A 21,881-nucleotide genomic window follows, 5' to 3' on the forward strand; every position below is an offset into this window, starting at 1 on the left:
TCTCTCCATTTATTTATTAAATAAACATTTTCCGATCACCTTTATGGATGCTTCTGTTTGGCTTCTTTTTGGGTTGCCAGTGTGATTAGTCAGAGCTTTTATCTAAAATGGTCTGGCTTTGGATAAACAAAAAAAAGTTAAAAACAACATAATAGGTTAGACAGAGATATTTTTGTGGTCTTAAATTGACTTAATCTTTGGGTCATACATGGTGAGGTCTTCCGCTTTAAACTACTTAAATCTACTTTAATCTTTTGAATATTTTTGAGTAAATCGAACATCCACACCTGAGAAAAATTAGCATTTAAAAATGTTTTTTTAATATCTATCAAATTGCCTTTAAGCATCAGAATCAGCAACATCTGTTGACCAGTTGAGTAATTGGGGTAGTTGATGGATAAGACCCAAAATCTCCCACGTTTTCCTTTTGTTTATTTTTTCATAAATATTTATTCAGCCATCGTAGGAAATTGTTTACATTTTAACTTTAACCAGAGAGAAAAGACTTCTGCTCTCCTTTGTTTAGAGAACTTGAACCATGCACTTTGTGTAATTAGCAAGTTAGCAAGTTTGTTTGACCCTGAGCGAAGACCACCGAAATGCGCTAAAAATAGGCCACTGGAAGCTATTCGCTAACTATACAGTACGAATGCTGCCTAGAAATGTAAAATCAATAATCATTTAAAATTCAAATTCGAGCAACGCATGAACCGGAAAATGGCGAGCAAGAAAACAGAGACCGGCGAATGCAAATTGGAAAAACAGATAATGAAAAAATCCAGAAAACCAAAGTGAGTGCGGAGGGGTGAAGTAGGTTATGCCCTCCATGCTAATGAAATTAAAAATTGATGCTTTGGGGCCAGCGGCGAACATTTTGTGTATAGAAATCTAGGCGAAAATGCTTAGGCAAATGTCATTTAATAAATTGAAAACGGCAAGCCGAGGGTGTCGTAGGAATAAACTCTGCTGCCTATGCCTATTCCTATGCCTGATTGATTTTGCGGCGTTGGCGGTTTAAGTGGAGGACTTTGAGTCACTGAGACGGCGCGAACCACAAGAAAAGCCAAATGCCGCTTGCCAACTCTTGACACGTCTTCTGATAGAGTTGCCAGCGTGGAGCAGTCGGACCAGGCGGATCAGGTCGGTCGCATAGGAGCAGCCACATTTTGCGGTCTGGCCTGGTTGCTCAATCTTCCTGGTTTCAACTGCCGCCAAGCCGTTGACATCAATTAGCTATTAGAGTTGGGGTGCAGAAAAAAAACATTGAGATTTTTGATGAAATCATAACAAAAGCAGGTTTAATTGAAAAAATCGCTCATATCACTTTAACATTTAGTTTCTTTATTTAAATAACTTCTCAGCTATGAGTTCCCAAAATCTCTATACCCATTGTTATCTATCTTTGCCCTATTTTAATATCATATTCCACCGTAATTAGACTCTGTTTTTTCTCTTTGCCTTGGTTGGCAGAACTGATATTGTCTAAAATCGTGTGATGTATACAGAAGTTCCCAGTAATTAAAGTCGAAAAATGTCTGAAATTGGAGTCTCAACTCGTTTTCCCTCAGTGTATAAATCAGCTAGATACTGAAAAAGCTATCGACATTCGTTAAGGCAAATTATTGCATTGCTCGAAATTTTTTGAAGCGAAGATAGTTGCAGTCTCCTTTCAGATTCCATCCACTTATCATGTGGGCGTTCTTTGGTCCCGGCGCCATCTGGCAGCCTCCTTCTGTTCCCGGCTCTTCAATCTTTCCTCCGGCCTTCGCTTCATTAGTCGCCGCTCAATTTATTTCTCCTTTACACGCCAATTAATCAGATTATGTCAAAATGTGTCACTGGGTTAATGCAAATATATTACGATGGCCAGCCAGCGAGGCATAGACTCCCGGAGTCCCATTCGCCTCCACTTTTCGCCCCAGGTTTCAATCGATTCCGAAGTCTGGCTCTTGGGAGAGGCTTTAAAGCGTTGCGTCTGCCATTCGCATTTGGTTGTTTGGAAAGCGCTTAGATCCACTTAATTAGTGAACTGCATCAAACAAAAAGCGGGGGAAAATACAGTCGTAGAAAATCACATTTAAGCTGATTTAGTGTGGGTCAAAAGCAGATGGGAAAATAAATCAGGAAATTGAAAATGAATTTGTGTACCTCAATTGAGCTCGAATCGAAACACGGAGAGTCTACTTACGCTTGAATTAATTTCCAATGAAAGCGAAGCATTATTTCTTACTCAATTTAAAGCTATAATTTCAAATTTAAAGAAAACTTTTTAAAGTTTAGCTTACACAAATCATGTTAAATCAGTCTCAAAACATAATACAAATATATTTTCTTCCATTCATCACCATTAAACTTAAATATTTAAATGCTTGTGTTTTATTTGGCAACTTGCCATTTTTTGGAGACAAAAACGCTAAAAACGCTTTTGGGTTTGTTTAAAATATCCCACTTTGAAACAAAGCAATCTGACATCTCCCACTTCGGTTACCTTGACGACTAAAAACCATTTCAACGGAAAATCGCGATGGGAGCAATGTAGCATCGCAGCAACTCCACCAGATTCCCCAGCCTTTACCTCTTCCCACTCCGAATTCCCCTCCGGTGGAACTTGTTCATTTGGCATTCAGCAGAAAAGTCATTAAGTGACACACCCGCCTACAAATTCCCCCAAAATAGATTCCAGCATATTTATCATTATTTTTTCTGCTTCACTTTTTGTCTCCGAATAAAGAGAGAACAATCATGTAAACTGGGCTTGGTGCGGTGCAAAAAAAAAAAAAAACGAGTAAGGGGAGGGCATCTGTCAGTGCTTAATCACGCATATCACCCAACTTTCCGAGCTCTGATCCAACTTGTTTGTTTTTTGGTTTCGATTTTTCGCATTTTGTAATGTTGTTTTGTTTTTGGGCGTGTTTTGTCTCGACTCATTGAAGGCGGCGCACGGAAGTTGGCACCGCAACGGAAATTGAGCCATCAAAAATAATGTATAACCAAATATACTTGATAAATATATGCATGCGCCAGGCATTTAAATTCAGGTGCCCGACTTTCGCTTTTCGCGCTAAGCTTTTCCTTCTCTCTGTGAAGCTGTTAAAAAAGAGTTGTAAAAATTCTTTACAACTCATTAAAAATTATTATTGTTTCTGCATAAGGATGATGGCCGAGATGAGCAAGTCCTGAGGGTTTATTTTTCAGGTCCTCGAGAAGGTGTCAATCCCTTTTCCGCTGCTCTTAGAGTTATTAAAAACAGAAATTGGGGTGAAATTCTGCGGCAACATTTTGATGAAATTTGATGGTAAGTGAGACAGGAGGTGAGAAGATGGCAAAGGTTAAAACTCGTTTTATTCTTATTACACTTGAAAAGTTTGTGCATAAGGCTGCTTAGTTCCCACGAATTTTCCGGGTAAAAGGTTACGCAAAGTTTCGCCTCAAAAGGCGTTAAAGGTTTCGAGATGAGCAGCCAGGTCTTCGGGTGCTTCCCAGAATGTTTAATTCAATTTGTTGAACTAATATTTCCCCCGGTGTGGGGGAAAGTTGATTACAAACAGCTGGTTGGGAACAAATTGGAATGTGGGAAGTAATGTGATAACGATAACAGGTCTTCGATTCGCTTAATCGTGATTGGTTAATATCAGAGCGGAAATGAATTAATTCCATAAATTAAACAGATTTTTTTAAGACCTGTAAATCCATGTTAAAAGTCTGTTTGGTTTATCGGTGAACATTTTCTCTGTTCATGTTTTATTTTAGTTTTGCATTCTTTTTCTCTGATATTGCTTTGATAATATTTCTGGCTTAATCAACTAATCTGTTCATATTAAACATAATCGAAACGATTTCCGTAATTTAAAGCGCTAATTCCAAATTCATTTTGTGTCTTACTCACCGTCTTAATTAAATTTTGAAGTTCCATGTTAATGTAAGTTGTGTAATTTTTAAATTGACTGCTATATTTACCCAAAATAATATGGTGTTATCATGGATCCCTTTGAATTAATTGTTTAAAATTATCAATTGGGTATTGTTCGTTAAAGTCCGAACAGGCAGATCAAATACCGAAACTCGAAAGTATTTAAAATGAAAACAATGGTGAATTTCCGACAAAGCATTTTATCACACGGCTCCAATCAATGGAATGTGTTTATGTCCCCTATCCGTAACATAACTCACTCTACCATTACTCCATGTTTGTTCAACAATTTTGCTAAACGTTTTACAGCCCAAAAAGGAGGGAAATGGGCGAATCTCTAGCGCCATTTTCTGTTTGAGTGCCGAGCAGCCAATTCAATGCACTTTATTAATGGCATCCATGACTTGGCCCGACTTTCCCTTCGGGTTTTCCCCCGACTCCGTCGCCGAAAAGGGCGACAATAAACCCCACAAAAAAGCAGCCATATCCTGCAGCGATCCCTCTTCCTTGCCTTGTCTGCTGCAGTTGCACTTAATTTTATCTATTATCCTCCATTTTTGTCATTGTCTAAGGAAAATGAAGATTCAAAGCCATAAACGGGCGGGCATGTGAGTGTGTGTGTGTGTGTGTGTGTTTGAGCCATCAATGGCAAGGCAAAAGTTGCCTGCATGCTTTTGCTTTTGGCTTTCAGCCTTTGAGCCATTGTTGTTGGCCGAGGATAGGATCTATCCTGGCAGCAGGTGTGCCAGGCGAAAACCTACTCCAAGCAGCTCGTGCTGCTGGCAGCTTGGTTGGAAAATGTGATAAAATGATTATAATATAATTTTCACAAACAATGGCCAGCACTTGCACCGGCTCACGTTCTCCTCTGGCTACGTGCAGAATTGTTCTCAGTTTTTCCACCCGCCGGATGGTCAACTCTTCTTCTAATTGAATAGATTTTGGAGTCAGGCTCTTTAATGGCTGCAAACCCCACAAAGTTTTAACTAATTTCATTTCGGCTCTGCTCCTGCAGCTGTCATAAGCGAATCTCTCATAACATTTTACTAGTGCTATAAATATTCGCATATTATGCGCTCCACCCCCCTTGCATTAAATATTAATCCAAATGCCTGGCCATAAAATGCTGTGAAAATTACTTTTGTTGCTGGCAGGATAGAGACTTGGCCGTAAAAGGGAAAACCTTAAAGTGGAACTGCTTGAATAGGGAGGGGGGTAAAGACCCATATATTAATTGCAGCGGAGACCACACACACTCACGGAAAAAGGGGAAAACTCCACCCACTCGCAAAGCCAAAAAGAAACATTTGTATCTGGCCAATAAACATGTCTTAAAGCTCTCCTGACAGGCACAGTTCGAACCAGTTTAGCCCGCCACAAATGCAGATACTCAGATGCAGAGCCCCAATTTGTGCGAATGCGTAGAGCAACCAATTTGAGGCAAATTGCCATAACGAAGCCAGCTCCAAAAGCCTCAATAGGTGAATGGAGCGACGGAGGGTTTTGGGCAGCGGAAGGTAGAGGAGCAGCTGATGCAGTTCACATTTGCAACTTTATTTATCGCAACGAAAACATCTTGTAAATTTTCCACGTTATTTTCGCCTGCGGAGAGGTTCGTTCTGTGCGGAAAATTCAACAATTGAATCCAAAGCGTTTCTCCACCCACCCGGCAAAGCCAAGTCGAAATTGATATGAAAATTCGTTTTAAGCCAGAGCCTTCAGTGCCACGCCCAGTGCCCCCGGGCAGGACCCTCTCCGCGCCCCTTTTCCCGATCCTTCCGCCTTGTTTTGATCATTTGCCTGTGATAAATTGTTCCATGTCGCTTGGCACTCTTGACTTTTATTGCTGGCCATGGGCAAGTCCACAGTCTGGCCATCAAAAAGTCTTTGGCCGTGTGCTTTTTTTCTTAGCTGCAACCGAAACTGGGTAACTTGGCCCAAATGCACTGCCAAGTTGGCTTTGTCAGTCGGTTTCAGTTTATTTGCCGCGCGACAAGTTTGTGTGTGCCAGGCAAATACAAATTTGATATCATTTTTCAACGCCAATTCCAGGCAGCCTCTAATATAGAATGGAAATGTTCTCGCATATGTCTGTGCCCTGAAATGCACTGACATTTCGGGGGCGTGGCCCCAGAGTGACTTTTGTGGTTTCAATTTTGCCGCATGACGCATGAAATTTTCGCTCCTTTTTCTGCGTTTTTCCTTTTCTATTTACCAGAGTTTGAGGCCGAACAAAATGTTGCAAAAAAATGTTAAATTGAAATCGGTGTTCTTTATTGATTGGATTTGATTTGGGTTAAGCAAGTGAAAGGAATTTGATTTTTATTGAATTTTTAGCGACCTACTTGGCTTGGATAAAATATGGCTATGGAATAAGTTACAATTGAATTCGCTCGTTATTATTCTTTAACGACAAAAGTATAATACACAAAAGTATAATTATATAATTATAATTAGTATAATTCCAAATGTTTATATATATAAAACTAAGTTAAAGCCAAGCCCGTTAGAATAATCAAACCAGATAAAAGTTTTAAGCCAAATCAAATTTATCAGCCTTATCTACTCCAAATATCGGCTATTTCACTTGATGCGTATCCCATTAAAGACATTAACAAACGCCTCGCCCACACTTTTTACTCTTTTGTTCATCATTTGTATGGATTTGACAATCGAAAAACAAAAGTCACAACTGGAAAATTATTCATGGTCGGCCACTCAGAACTAGATGGGGAAAAGTGCGGGGAAATTCGCTCTTTCCCTGTGAAAATGCATAAACCAAACAGAGCGAGACCAGCTAAACAAAAGCCCAGAACCGAGGGTCGCATAATGCACTTTTGCTTTTTTTTTTTGTAAGGTTTTTTATTTTTCAATTTTTTGTGTGTGTCTCGTTTTTGCTTCTTTTCCTGCTCTTTTTCCAGCTGAAATTTCCGGTTGGGCTTTTGTGTAATCCGCCAGAGACGCGGCTTTGCATGATTCGGATTCTTATTTGTTGTTTGTTGTTTCCCAGAGTTGAACGACTCTGACTCTGTTCAAAAATTCTGGGCACTCAAAGAGTCGGGCGTCGGTTCAATCAAATTGCAATTATCGTAAGCACGTGGTGGTTGGGTCCTCGATTCGTGGGTGCGGGGCTTTCGAGGTGATCTACGATTCGTGACGCTTTTGATTTATGTCGAACCATTTTCACAGCGATATTCCATGCCGCTCCATGACTCAGCACCTGAGTTCTGGAGATCTCTCTGGGTTTTCGAATCTTTAGGGTTCACAAAGCATGCAATGATACGAATGTGACCACAGGGCTTTCTATTTCTTTATATCTCTCGGATTCAGAAGAGCTCAGCTGGGCAACTTAATTAGTTTGGTTGTTGATAAACAAAAGCGGAGTATCTCAGGCAGGTAAACGGATTTATTTTTCGGTGCCTTTCAAGAGACTCCCTACAGTTTCTCACTTTGGTGATTTATTAGCGTTGGCATTTTGTTTTTTAGCCAGTAAAATAGTTGGCTGCCCCGCGTGTGCTGAGCATTGTGGATTAGTTTCGCCAAAAACTGAAAGTGAAAATACACAACTTTTGATTTGCTCACTTGATAGTATTCAAATTCGTTTGAGCTGCGTTACGAATGATTAAACAACTGAGTCGCACAATCTCTGAATCTATTTGATTACTGCACTGTTTTGCTTTTGGTTGAGCGCCGGGGGAAATGTCTTCAATCTGTTGCATTTCAATTATTGCTAAATTGTTTCTGTAGCATCCTTTTTGCAGTCCAACCGAAATTATTTGCATATCCAAAGGCAATAACAAATGCATTCCGCACACATCAGCGTCACATTCTATCAATATCAATTCATATTCCTACATACACGAGGGGGAGATTTTGTATGCAAGTCAACGCAGACTGTTATCTCTCTGGACGTACAGAGAAAAAGTGAAAATTATAATGAAATGCATTGGCATTTCCCTCACGTACCCACAAAGTACATCAATCAAATTGAAATGCAACCATCATGCCAGCGTTGCTTTTCAATATTTCGTAATGCATTTAACCATGTTAATAACAAAAAAATAATGCAATAAATATTGAATATTTTTATTCCAGTCTGATTTTCGCTCGTGCTGTAAACATTTTCAGTATTTTGCGTGCCCAAATATTTTCCAATTAGACTTCAATTGAAATAGAGATGGTCGCGTGATACAATTTTTTGTAATATCACGCACTACTTCTGCTTTTTTTTTATTACGCACGATTATATCTTTTACTTCATTTTTTTTGTGGGGCAATAATAAAATCACACTGAATAATTTTTTTTCTAATAAAATTCAATTTAAACTCAATTTTACAAAATAAACTCAAACAAACAAAATAATCTCACGCGTTCCACTCTATTATTTCCAAGAGGGGGTTTTGGGAGGGAAAACAAATCCAAACAGAATTTCGAGAAAAAACAAAATTTATGCAAAGCCAAACAGAGTCGAATGCATCGTGAAAAAAAGAATCAAAATGGGGAAGGGGAGTGGAATGTTGCTTTAACTAATTAGACACTTGTCATTCGTCGTAATGTTGTAATAAATACCGTTACAATGTCATTACCGGCATTACTCGTTGGCATTTCTTTTACACCTCTCGCTGTCTCTTTCCCCGCCATATGCCCTCTCTCTTTCGCACCATCGCTCCTTCTCTTTCCTCGCTTTTGGCCGCACTCACTCATCAGCGCGGTGAAGTCTTTGTCAATGGCTTGTTAGTTTACTTGTCTCCACTTCTTTCCCCTCGTTTCGCCCCCTTTCGACTTTATTTAAAACTTTGTTTTGCTTTACAGCTTAGAATTTTTAATGAGCTTTCGTATACCCCATACTTCTTATACCCTCCTTTTCCAGTAGTTCTTGTTGGTTTTCCGCTTTTCGTTCGGTCATTTCTTTCATTCTTGAATGTCATCTATTTTTGAAGCTTGTTCTTTGCACACTTTTTCTGTTGTTTTTTTTCTACGGGGCTTAAGCGGGGTCATTGCTTAGTTAAAGTCACTTGAGACGGACTCTGCCAAAGAGTCAAGCCGTATTTAATCTTCTATTGAAACCAGAACCCAGGTCTCAGGGGCTTGATCTTTTTTAAAAGTCTGAAGAGCGAGTAATTTCCTGTGTGGAAAGTGCGTTTGGAATTTTTAGGCGGTATTTCAAGAGAGTAAAGAATAGTACTAGCTAAACTTCAGATCTGATTACAAATTATTTCATACTTACAATGAAATAAATATTTAACAAATTAAAACTAACAATCGGTTTTTAAAATTTCAAAAAACTAAATATTTTTGTGATTAGTTCCTTGGAATTTTGAATTTATTTTTTGAGTTCGAATCGTCTTTCATAGTCCCATTTTCTATCCTCAACAATTTTTGTCACCTTCTTGGGGCGACGCAGTTTTAACAAGTTACCCCAGTTTGCTCTGAAATATACGATCGTTCCACTAACCTATCCCACTTTTTTTATTGGCTTTTCCCAAGCACCCTCGTCCCTCCTCTGCTCTCCATGTTTTTCCCTTTCTTTTACCATTCCACTTATCGCACCTTGGCAATGTCAGGGGTCCGAGACAAGACAATAAATATCTTAACTGAAACATTGGAGTTGGCTTATCTGCGTGTAAATATTGCCCAACATAATTTACACACACCAACAGTCAAGGAGGCAGAGCGATAGAGATAGGTATAGATATAGTCAGAGCCGCAACAACAACAATTGTGTAAACAGAATGCAGTCAACCTTTTTGCTTGGCAAACAACTCCAAGATGTCTGGATAATTAACGCTAGTCAAAAGTTGGGCGATTTAGGGGCGACGAAGGGCGTGAGCTGGGAAATTTCGGCGTAATTGAGTGGCTTATTGACTTGGGGCATATTTGTAGTACGAATTACGCACATATTTGTGTGTTTGCCAGTGTGTGTATGTGTTTGAGCCGCCTTTGTCATATTTGCCCAGAAATAAAGAGAGAAAACGGAATAATAAACGCAGAATCCTGTCGAACCGGTTTATATAAATAGATAAGCGCATAAAACAACGTTCATTACGCAAGAATGTGCCCTAAAACGATGCAACCAAGTGCCTAAGTATTTTGTTCGGGAGGAGCAGCAGCAGGAGCTAAAACCTGAAATCTGCATAGAGCAAGATTAATTAACTCGCCCCGGCAGACGAGCAGCAACATCAGCAGAAAGGAGCATCTGCAGAAGGAGGAGCAGCAAGATCAGGAGCTACAGCAACATCAGCAACAGATCTAGCAGCAGCAACAGAAGCAATATCTTTAGCAGCAGCAGCAGCAACAATATATGTTGCACCAGCAACAATATCTGTAGCAGCAGCAGCATTAACTGAAACTGCAACAATTGCTTGAAAAAGAGCACCAGCAGCAATACCTGCAACAAGAGCGACAGTAACGTCATCAACAACGGCTTTGGGAATATCTGTAGCAGCAGCAACATCAACAGAAACTGCGACAGCAGCAGCATCAACTAAAAAATTCCTCAAAGGAAGGGAATCCCCTAGCTGGAAACATTTTCCAGAATGCGACTTTTTGCCAGCAGTGGCCAGGCTGCAACATCGCCAGCAATGGCTCACAGTTCCAGCGATGAAGCAGGAGAAATCATTGAAAATTCGCACACCAGAAGGGCAGGACGCTCTGTGCTTCACAGCAATGGGGGCAAGTCAAGGTCGCTGGAACGCTATTCAGGGGCACCGAAGATCCATCATCAGACTTTGGAGATGCTGCCGCCCTATGCCACGCCCACGTGCAGCACTCGTCGCCGCCTCCTTGCCCCCTTTCGCTCCCTGAAGCGTCGAAGTCGGAGCAGCAGCAGCAGCAATGAGTCGCACCACTTCAACAACCACCTGAACAATCTGGTGGTGGTTAATGTAGGGGCGGCTGCTGCGGGTGGGGGCGTGGCCAAGGCCAAGGCAAGTTCGCAGAGCGGCGACAGCGGCACCGGTGGCACCGAACTGGAGCACGAAATGGAGCAGGATGAGGACGAAGAGGAGGACGAGGGCGAGGAAATGGACGAGCTGAGCCTGAGTTACTCCCAACTGAGTAGCAGTGGCTGCGATGAAGCTGCAGCAGAAGAAGATGTGGCCGAAGATCGCCCAGCGGCAGCAACCGTTGCTGCCTGCGTGCAACATGTTGCCGATGAGCGGCGTCGCAACATGCTGTCGCTGTACTCGTCCTCATCGGAGGAGCAGCTCCACTGCCGCCTGGGCGACATAACCCTGGTGGACGACACCTACTCCAACTACGATCCGCAGAACGAGGCCGAGCGAATGTTCCTCCAGGTTGTCGGAATTTTACGCGATGAGAACGAGGTTTGTGTCTTGGCTAACAGTCGTTGGCTGAAATATTGATCATGCTTACCTACAAAAATAATAGTTTTTATTCTATAAGCTGACAAAGTGGTTCCGCTGTCAGTAAAGAGAATAAAATATTATTTTTATATTTACTACATTTGTCTAAGGTTCAATGAACTTTTTTTTAATATGTCCATGGTAAGCCTTTATTCAATTCAAAAGTTTATTAAGATTTTTGTTTATAAAAGTCAACACACTCAACTAGAAAATTCCATTTTATATGGATATGTATGTTTACAATTCTATAAAAGTTTTTATTCATTTTTATATCACTACTCAACTAAGTATATTGTTCATCCTTTAAAAATCAAATTTATTGAATATTCAAATATTTTTCATTGAAAATATAAAAAAAAATACATTTTTTATTGCTGACTGAATAAGGAAAATATGCATTTTAATGTATCATTTTAATTAAAAAAATTCTTGGCTGCTCTCTGTTTATCCAACTCTCTGTTTCCTGTATTTCCTTTGAAATCTTGATTAATTCCCACCCACAGCCATAACGGATTCGTTTTCGTTGTTGGTCGTGATTTATTTAAGTAGATGTGTCCTTGCTAAAAAAAAGAAAGGAAATGGCTAACAGCTAACCGAGTTTTCTTTTCTCTCCGTTTTTCCCCTTTTTCAGCTCCCGCCTCTCATTTTCTTTGAGCGAAATTTTTTCGTCTCACTTGCAATTTCAATTAATTAATGCAAGCAAGGATTTCCGTTTTAAGCTTAACTGAGCAAGGAGTGAAAGGGAGGGATAAAATAAAGAGGGAATGAGCAACAGTTTGATGAAATGATTGATTTAACTGCAATTTTGTCGGCAATCTCAACCCAGCAAAATGTCAATTAAAGGTAGAAATTTCTGCCAAAGCTTTGGCATGTACCTTTCTTTTCCTATAGCAAATACGAAGCATTTAAAATAAGCTATATGGGTGGTTCCAGCACTACACTAAAAAAATCTTCGCAATTAAAATAACTAATTAGTAAAACTTGCCTAACAGCTCTCGATGAATTAATATCATTAATAATATTCATATAATTATTAATGAATAATAGAATAAAATACAATTCATCAACATTTGGTTAATTAAAAAATAAATTTAAGCCAAAAGCATATTTTTCATTTCTGAAAAATATAATTGGCCTGATAAAGTTTTCTTAATTATTTAAAAAATTTTCTCAGCTCTTCAAAAGGTTTTTCGTTGTTTAGATAAAGATAATATGAAAAAGGTGTAATGATTTTTTCTGTGTTGCTCCGTGTGATGCCATAGAAAATATGGCGATAGCATTTGCTTTATATATGTAACCAAGCTCCCTGCTCGACAGCCGCAGGTGGAGCCGAGCCAAGGAATTGTTGTGGAGTCAAGCGGATGGTATTAAATTACACCGAGTTGCACTTTTTAAGTACACGCCACGGACAAACGCCCACAACTATGGGGGCAAAAAATGGCACCATACCAACCGTATTCCGCCTCCTTGTTGACTTTGCAAGGATTCTCTTTGGCAAAGGCCCACAATGCATAGAGCCTGGACTTTTCTTCGTCGCTCATTGATTAAACTTCTGGCTGTCGACGGGCCAAGAAGGCAGCTTTAAAAGTGCATTGCCCTGTTATCAGTCCACCACCCCTCTTCCCACTGCATCCCCTCTATGCCTTTTCCATAATGACTTCGATGGCAAACAGCTTTCTTGTCTCTTTGTTGCGGCGGCCACTTTGTTGGCTTGTTGCCACTAATTAATGGAGGTGCTGCGATTGCACAGCAATGAGGGGGATGCATATTTATTGTAAACATCAAATTATTGATTGCCAGCGACAAGTTGGCCACAGCCTTTGGGCGCCTTTGTTGGCCGCGTTTTCCGGTTCGCTAATTAAAAAATAAGTAGCGAAGGCAGCTCAAAGCAGCTCCACACAAAGGTTTTCAACTGAAGTTTCTCTCAGGGCAGTAGGAAATAATTTGTGTGCTTAATTAGCAGTAGGGGGGCGAGGGTGGGGAAATTGCAACTGAAAAAATAAATGTGGTAAAAAATAAATGAGCGGTGGCAACATCACTGTCGTAAATAGCACAGTGGTTAATTTGTAAATATCATATTGACGAGTATTCGTTAATTAAGTTTTCTGATTAACTTATAATGAAAAAACTAGTTAAGAAATAAATATGTCTACTATAAATATTTAATTTTGATTTAGTTCAATATTTCAACCCGAATAAAAATATATGGGAATTTCATTCTTTCAAAATAACTTTACTAAGCCAAATAACCCTCGCAAAATAAAAGATTATTTATTTAGTTTTCAAAAACAATGCAACAATTGCCCCTGAGAAATGCCACAAACAGGACCTGCACAAGAAAAATACATGAGAATGGCCAACCAAACACATGGATAACTGCCTGTACGAGTGCATTATGGGGCAAAAACTTGCCCTGGGAGCCACAAAGAGTTAAAGGCTGGAAAAGCTAAGGCAAAAGTTCCAAATCAAAAACACAAACTCGAAGAAAACTAAATTAAAAAACTACACAGAAGCCGAACAGAGAGCGAAGGGAGCCTGGGAAAACTAAATGAAATAATAAAGAAAAGGAACGTGGAGGAGTGGATGGCAGGATTGTGGGTGATTCCCGAACTCCTTACTCCTTGCGGGCTGAGAAAACTTTTGCTTTGCCAAGGTAAATGCATTTTGCTTGTTGCATACAAAACGGCAGGCAATGAAAGTTTCTGTTGCCGGGTTATGGAAATGGAAAATGGTGGGATGTGGGCAATGGGGAATGGGAAATGGGGAATGGGGTGTCAAGGTAAAAATTGAAAAGCGAAAATTTTCTCAGGGAGCTCACTCTGGGGGGTGTGTGAAAATGGGCCAAATGAAACGTGCGCAGATGTTGCTCCTTTTGCCTCCTGTTGCTCCAGTTGCAGCTCCTGCCTTTTCCAGTTTAGAGTTACAAAAGCGCCAAATTGGCGCTGCGGAAAGTGCAGAAAGTGAGAAAAGAGCGAGGGGAGTTACGAGGGGGGTTTTGGCCATCCCAGTGCATACAAAGGACATAAACGTTAAAGCGCAAGCTGCCTGCTTTTAACTGCTAATGAAGAAGCGACTGCTGCAAACACACACTTCAGAAAATAGACAAAGTCAACGAGGCGAATGGGGGTAAAATGGAACAGCTGTATCTGATTCGCACATACCTACTAACATAATTATGTTAAAGATTGGTTTCGGGAGGGAAACTAGATTGAATATTTAAATTTTGAAAGTTCAAAAAGTTTAAGAAATACCAGTAAATTTTACGTTACATAAAAGTTTACAACATGAAAGCACTTAAAATATGTTTTAAACGAGATGAAATCATTATGGAAAATAAGAAGGGAGATAATCGCCCTGGCCAACTAATCCGATTTAAAATATCTACCATGTACACTAAACGGAACTGATTGGCATTACTTCTTATGGACTCTGACAAGCTTGGACCAACATTTTAATCCCCTTAGGATGGGCATAATAAGCCTTTACTGCAACGTGAGCTCCACTAAGCTCATAATCATAATTAAATTAAATTTGTGAAAGGCGCCTGGATGTAGGCAATAAAAGCAGCCGTTTTGTTGCGTATCTGTTTGTGGTATGATAGGCAAATAAAATGCATTTTCTTGTCTGGCGAAAATTAAGTCTTATGCACCAAGGCTGAACATAAAGGGCGAATACAATAAGGGATGCCAAGGGATAACACAATAAGGCTAATTATCTAATGCAGTCACATCTTATCATTCCCTCAACCAGCCATTTCACATAACTGATTTTCCATTTTGGTTTGTGCTTATAGAAAATGCGTCAATTCCAGAAGATCCTGGAGGATCTCAGCTCGCGGGTTGCCCTGGCCGAGCAGACAAAGACCTCCTGGCTGACGCCCTCCTCCGTGGGCGAGGCCAATGAGCAGATGCAGCAGCTGCAGCGTCTGAGGGATAAGATGACGACGGCCAGTGCGCTCCTGGATGACTGCAATGAGCAGCAGTCCTTCTTCACCGCCAACCAGGTGCTGGTGCCCACACCATGCCTCTCCAAGCTGGAGGACTTGAATACGCGGTGAGTAGAGAGCTCTTATATCCTCTATTTTATGGCATACTGAATGGATTGTTTTAATTACGACAGCATGAAACTCCTGCAAATCGCCATGGACGAGCGCCAAAAAGTCCTGTGCCAGGCTGGAGCCCAGCAGACGCACGAGAACGGCGACGACGGACGCACCACATCGAACAGCGGCACCATCGGACCCCTGCCCAATCTCGGCCAGAGCGTCAAGGCGCCCTGGGAGCGGGCCACCACTGCCGCCAATGTGCCTTACTACATCGAGTAAGTATACAGGAAAAGATATTCATGTCATGGCATCTTTAACAAATTATATTCATTAAATTGAAAAGTTTGTATCAATACTTTTAATTGCTATTATTATTTGTCTACTGGTTTAATACGATTAATATGCACACGTTTTAGGAACATGCAGAAAAATTAGAATTAGAAAAAATGGCCAATGTCTATGTATTAAAATGAGTTAGATTACTTTCTGAATTAGATAAAGGTTTACATCAAGTAAAAATTATAATAATATTAATTTAATAACCTCTTATTAATTACAGCCACGAACGCGAGACCACGCACTGGGACCATCCCGAGATGATTGAGCTGATGAAGGGCCTGGCAGATCTCAACGAGATTCGCTTCTCCGCTTACAGGACGGCCATGAAACTGCGATCCGTGCAGAAGCGATTGGGTGAGTTGGGCATTGCCACTAATATTCTTCAAGCTTACTATTCAGTGCCACCTCCTTAACAGCTCTCGATAGGATAAGCATGTCCACCGCCTGCGAGTCCTTTGATCGACATGGCCTGCGTGCCCAGAACGACAAGCTGATTGACATACCCGACATGACCACGGTGCTGCATTCGCTCTACGTGACAATCGATAAAATTGATTTGACGCTGATGCTGGACCTGGCCATCAACTGGATCCTGAATGTCTACGACTCGCAGCGCACCGGCCAGATCCGAGTGCTGAGCTTCAAGGTCGGCCTGGTCCTCCTCTGCAAGGGTCACCTGGAGGAGAAGTATCGCTACCTGTTCCGCCTGGTCGCAGACACTGACCGACGGGCGGATCAGAGGCGACTGGGACTGCTGCTGCACGATTGCATACAGGTGAGGGTCAAACACTAATTATTATTCACCTTTTGTTATCCTCATTAAAGTTTATTAATTAATTTTCCAATTTTAAAATGGGTTCATTATTTACAATTACCAACTTGTAATTAATCATTATAATCTGTTCCCAATAGAAACTAATTTTTAGGTGGTTTTTATGAAACACAATTACAATGCCAATTGCCGTAATTGAGAGTACGACAAGAAATATTAATATTATTATTCAGCTAATATTCTGAATATTAATATTAAACCTATCATTAATCACAGAAAATGAAAATGAAATGAAAATTAACATTCTCGATATATTTCAAGTTTCTCACCTAATAACCCATTTAATAAATTTAAGAAAAAGAAATTAACGTTTTTCGCTTATATTTCAAAAAAATATAATTATACCCTCCTCTTTCATAATTTTAGGTTCCCCGCCAACTAGGTGAAGTGGCCGCCTTTGGGGGCTCCAACATTGAGCCCTCTGTGAGGTCCTGCCTGGAGCAGGCTGGCATCTCGCAGGAGGCCATCGACGGCAACCAGGACATCTCCATCGAGCTGCAGCACTTCCTCGGCTGGCTGCAGCACGAACCCCAGAGCCTCGTGTGGCTTCCAGTGCTCCATCGACTGGCGGCGGCTGAGGCGGCCAAGCACCAGGCCAAGTGCAACATCTGCAAGGAGTACCCGATCGTGGGCTTCCGCTACAGGTGCCTCAAGTGCTTCAACTTCGACATGTGCCAAAAGTGTTTCTTCTTCGGCCGCAATGCCAAGAACCACAAGCTCACGCATCCCATGCACGAGTACTGCACCACTGTGAGTGAAAAGTTACCATTTAATATATACTGAGTGGTACTGATGTAAGTTTCTTTATCCCATTCCGTAGACCACATCCACCGAGGACGTTCGTGACTTTACACGCGCCCTGAAGAACAAATTCAAGAGTCGCAAATACTTTAAGAAGCATCCACGTGTTGGTTACCTGCCCGTACAGAGTGTTCTGGAGGGTGAGTTTAAGTCTCCTAATTTCTTAAGAAATTAGCAAGTTCGAATACAATTAAAATCAAATTAAATCTCATTTAATTATTTCAAAGAATACCTTGCCTCTCTCATTATTCTATTATTTATACCCCATTTTATTTCCCCAAATCCAGGTGATGCTCTGGAGAGTCCTGCGCCCAGTCCGCAGCACACGACCCACCAGCTGCAGAACGACATGCACTCTCGGCTGGAGATGTACGCCTCGCGGCTGGCCCAGGTGGAGTACGGCGGAACGGGATCGAACTCCACGCCGGACAGTGATGACGAGCACCAGCTGATCGCTCAGTATTGCCAGGCTCTGCCCGGAACCAGCAACGGAAGTGCGCCCAAGTCGCCTGTCCAAGTGATGGCTGCCATGGACGCAGAGCAGCGGGAGGAACTGGAGGCGATCATCCGCGATCTCGAGGAGGAGAATGCCAACCTGCAGGCGGAGTATCAGCAATTGTGCACCAAACAGCAGAGCGGCACGCCCGAAGACTCCAACGGCATGCAGCACTCCAGCTCCAGTATGACTGGACTTTCTGGCCAGGGCGAGCAGGGACAGGTGAGATTTATTTACCTTTAATTTGATTTTGTTCTTTATGTTATTTCCCAAAATTCCAGGACATGATGGCGGAGGCGAAGTTGCTGCGCCAGCACAAAGGACGCCTGGAGGCACGCATGCAAATCCTGGAGGATCACAACCGACAGCTGGAGGCCCAGCTGCAACGGCTCCGCCAACTCCTGGACGAACCCAATGGCGGCGGCAGCAGCGCCACCAGCAGCGGTCTGCCCAGCGCCCCCGGATCCGCCTTGAACTCCAAGCCAAACACCCTGCAGACCCGCTCGGTGACCGCCTCGCAATTGAACACAGACTCGCCGGCCAAGATGAACCAGCAGAATGGCCACTACGAGCACAACTCAAGTGAGTAGGGTGGGGATTACCTATCGGAGGATACGATTTAGGTGTTTGTGCTCTTAAGCTCTGTGTGGCAATTAGCATATATTGATTGGGAAGTCCGTGAAATCGATTTGCTCTTGAAGGGACTTAAATATTAGTATGTAGTATTTTATTCAACTTGAAATTTAACAGTGCACTTGTAAACGTATGTTGACTGCTTTGGTGTTTTTATTATACCCTTGCAGAGGGTATTATAATTTTGGTCAAAAGTGTGCAACGCAGTGAAGGAGACATCTCCGACCCTATAAAATATATATATTCTTGATCAGGATCACCTCCTGAGTTGATATAGCCATGTCCGTCTGTCCGTCTGTCTGTCCGTCTGTCTGTTTCTACGCGAACTAGTCTCTCAGTTTTAAAGATATCGAATTGAAACTTTGCACACACCCTTATTTCCTTTGCACGCAGTTTATAAGTCGGAACGGCCGGGATCGGCCGACTATATCCTATAGCTGCCATATAACTGCCATAACTCTGCTGTTTGTTAAGTTAGGAAGTTGGGATTTTCTATGGGTTTTATATTTGGCCAATTAATCCGACATATCAAATTTCATAAGGATCGGCTGACTATATTCTATAGCTGCCATATACATAACTGAACGATTGGAAATGCCATAACTTTGGTGTTTTTAAAGTTAGGAAGTTGGGATTTTTTATGAGTATTAAGAACGCATCATATGAATAATTTTGGAGAATATAATTTGCAGAATATTCTGCAAGGGTATTTCAACTTCGGCTCCGCCCGAAGTTAGCTTTCCTTTCTTGTTTTTCAATTAAAAACAAATGGTTTTTTAGAAGAATAAAATTCACACAAGGCACACAAGTATGATTCCCCTTGCTAATATTGATAATAAATTAAATATTAAAATTTTTGTTTTTTTTTTGACGTTTAAGAGGTTACAAAAATTATAGAAGAAATTTTTTATTAGAAAAATGTTGTATAGAAATTTTAATTTCGTAGGTTATATATATATGAGAAAACCCAAAATGTTTACAAGGGACTATATCAATAATAAAATTCAAATTCATGAATAGTTTAATGGGAATAATTTAGCTCAATGGCTTTAGTTACACTTATAGCTAATGACAGGTGTTTTACCGTATAAGCAAAGTGCAAACTAACAGATACTGGATAGGAACTTTCCCCAATATTTGGAATTCAGGCTAACAGAGAGTGACAACCTCGCCCACTAGCATTCACAAAGGGGCCCTCCTGCCAACTAACCTCTAATTGTGTGCTGTTCTTGTCTGTTCTGCTCCAACCCCGCCCGCTCACCCACTTTTAATGCACACCCCATCAATTAACACCCTTCGTCGAAACTGAAACCGCAAACACACACTCGCAGAGGGAATTATGCTGCCGGGGATGAGCAGCGAGATGCAGCAGCAGCACGCCCAGCTGGCCAGTCTGGCGGCCAAGCATCATCAGCACCAGCTCAGTGGAGCCCTCAACGCGTTGCATCAACAGCAGCAGCAGCAACACCAGCAGCAGCAGCAGCAGCAACATCCGCAGCAGCAGAGGGGCCTGATGACGGGCAATGGCGGCCTGGACATGTCCGGCGGCATGCAGACATCGGTGGGATATCTGGGGGATGACGGACGCCCGCCACCGCCCCCGCACTCCAGTCTCATGCAGCAGCAGCATCAGCAGCACTTGAATGGTGCGGATATTCTGGCAGTCACTGTCGCCTTTCCTAGACGCTCAATTTTGTGACCGCCTCTGTGGAATTTGTGTTTCGTTTGCGGTGCCTACTTTCGGGCGCTGGATTTTATTTTCAATTCCAACTCTCTTGTGTTGTTTGTGTTGATGTTGTTCTTCCTTGGTTCTACATCTATATCCTCTGAATACTAATATCGATAATTTCTCTTGCTCTGCTCTCGTTTCACTGCTCCCGCCCAGCAGATCTTGCCTAGAATGTGTTGGATTAAAAGCGGTAATGCAACGATTTGTGTTGTCACTTCCAATTTCAGCAAATGGAAACAATTTTATGCCAGATTTCTAAACGGAGTGTATTTCTGTTTTCCACAGAGAACTCTAGTGGCCTGGTGACGGTCATTACCGAGCAGGAGTTGGAGAGCATCAACGATGATTTGGACGAGACGTCGAGCAGCAACACTACGAACACAACGACGACGACGACGACCACAGCTACTACGGAGAAAACCTGCGTGGAACTGCAAAAATAACACCTTCGATACTTAACTGCAAGGCATTAAACTATGAAAACAAAAAACAGTATAAGAATCCAAAAGAATTAGCTGCAAGTGAGGAAATCCAATTGGCTGGCCTGCAAAATATTCTAAATAATCATACCTAAACACCTAAAGATAGATCCATATAACTATTGTGGTACATATATTTATACATTATTGCATACGAGGAATCGGATGAAGGAGAATTTCATGAAGAGCTTGGACTAAGCTGAGAACACTTTTTTAGTAGTTATGAAAGATACAAATCTATATATATTATATACAAATATCGAAGCATAAGTAAGTGAAACATATTGAAAGCTGGAAATAATGCAGAAATGATTTAAAGATTAGATAAGCTGTAACTCCCACACATACATACCTACGATATAATAATGAACACACCTATATCATAATTGAAACATAATCATAATTTGCTAGTACATGCAAAATTGTTATAACTCGCACCTTTTTCAAAAACTGATGAAGAAAAACAATTTCAAAGATACAACAAAATGCAAGCTAATGCGAATTACTTTTGTGGATTAGCTCTCATATCATTTCGAAGCTTATACAATAAGCGTTTTAAATGTAAATGTCGATACATGCGATCAGTTTTAATTTGTATCCTTATTTATTCAGAGTACTTGTGTATTATTTCTTAATATTATTTAATATTAATATCTGTGCTAACTGAAAGTGTGCTGCAATGTTTTTAATTAAAGAACTATTATTGAAAATCACAGACTTTTTACTTTTATTTTATTTTTGGTTTATATACAAGAAGATCTTCATGAACCTAATCATATGCTGACGAATGCGATCACTAAATGGACCACCTTTTTCTATCTACTTAATCAAATCAAATATTATCTACCACATGAACCGTCAAATAAATTAGATAATCCACACCATTCCAATGAAACTAGTCAAATTACACTTGGATAACCCAGATATACTTACGAATCAATTGATATTGAAAACTGCTTTAAAATACCTAAATACCACAAAGAACTAATCGAATCGATAAATTTAGATGTCTACAACTTGATACCCAATATCGTACAATACTCACATCAATATAAGCAAAAGATATAATCGAAAGAGAGATTAACGTTTTAACCTAGATATGCCACAGATCAATAAATATTTATAGATATATCAGACATTAGCCATATATTGATATTGAACATTTCAGTTTATCTCCCTTGAAAACACCACCTTTAGTTAACGAAATTTAAAACAAATTAAAAACGAAAATATGGACAATATGGAAACATTT

General features: G+C 40.8%; 1 protein-coding gene across 19 annotated transcripts in view; it reads left to right on the forward strand.

Moving 5' to 3' along the window:
* LOC108045988 (dystrophin) overlaps positions 1 to 21,344 on the forward strand; it is a 153,623-nt gene extending 132,279 nt beyond the window's left edge. For 7 of the 19 annotated variants that reach the window (XM_044457247.1, XM_044457248.1, XM_044457249.1 and 4 more), the window contains 9 exons: positions 15,069 to 15,328; positions 15,395 to 15,595; positions 15,880 to 16,013; positions 16,076 to 16,434; positions 16,858 to 17,241; positions 17,312 to 17,432; positions 17,580 to 18,010; positions 18,070 to 18,370; positions 20,436 to 21,344. In XM_044457247.1, coding sequence (XP_044313182.1) covers positions 15,069 to 15,328; positions 15,395 to 15,595; positions 15,880 to 16,013; positions 16,076 to 16,434; positions 16,858 to 17,241; positions 17,312 to 17,432; positions 17,580 to 18,010; positions 18,070 to 18,370; positions 20,436 to 20,593 — 2,349 coding nt within the window. In that variant the 3' untranslated portion in view covers positions 20,594 to 21,344. The other 12 variants (XM_044457242.1, XM_044457244.1, XM_044457245.1 and 9 more) reach the window with 9 other exon arrangements.
* The last annotated feature ends 537 nt before the right edge of the window (positions 21,345 to 21,881 follow it).

This window comes from Drosophila rhopaloa, unplaced genomic scaffold, assembly GCF_018152115.1.
Source record: "Drosophila rhopaloa isolate 14029-0021.01 unplaced genomic scaffold, ASM1815211v1 contig_155, whole genome shotgun sequence".
Taxonomy (NCBI): Eukaryota; Metazoa; Arthropoda; class Insecta; order Diptera; family Drosophilidae; genus Drosophila; species Drosophila rhopaloa.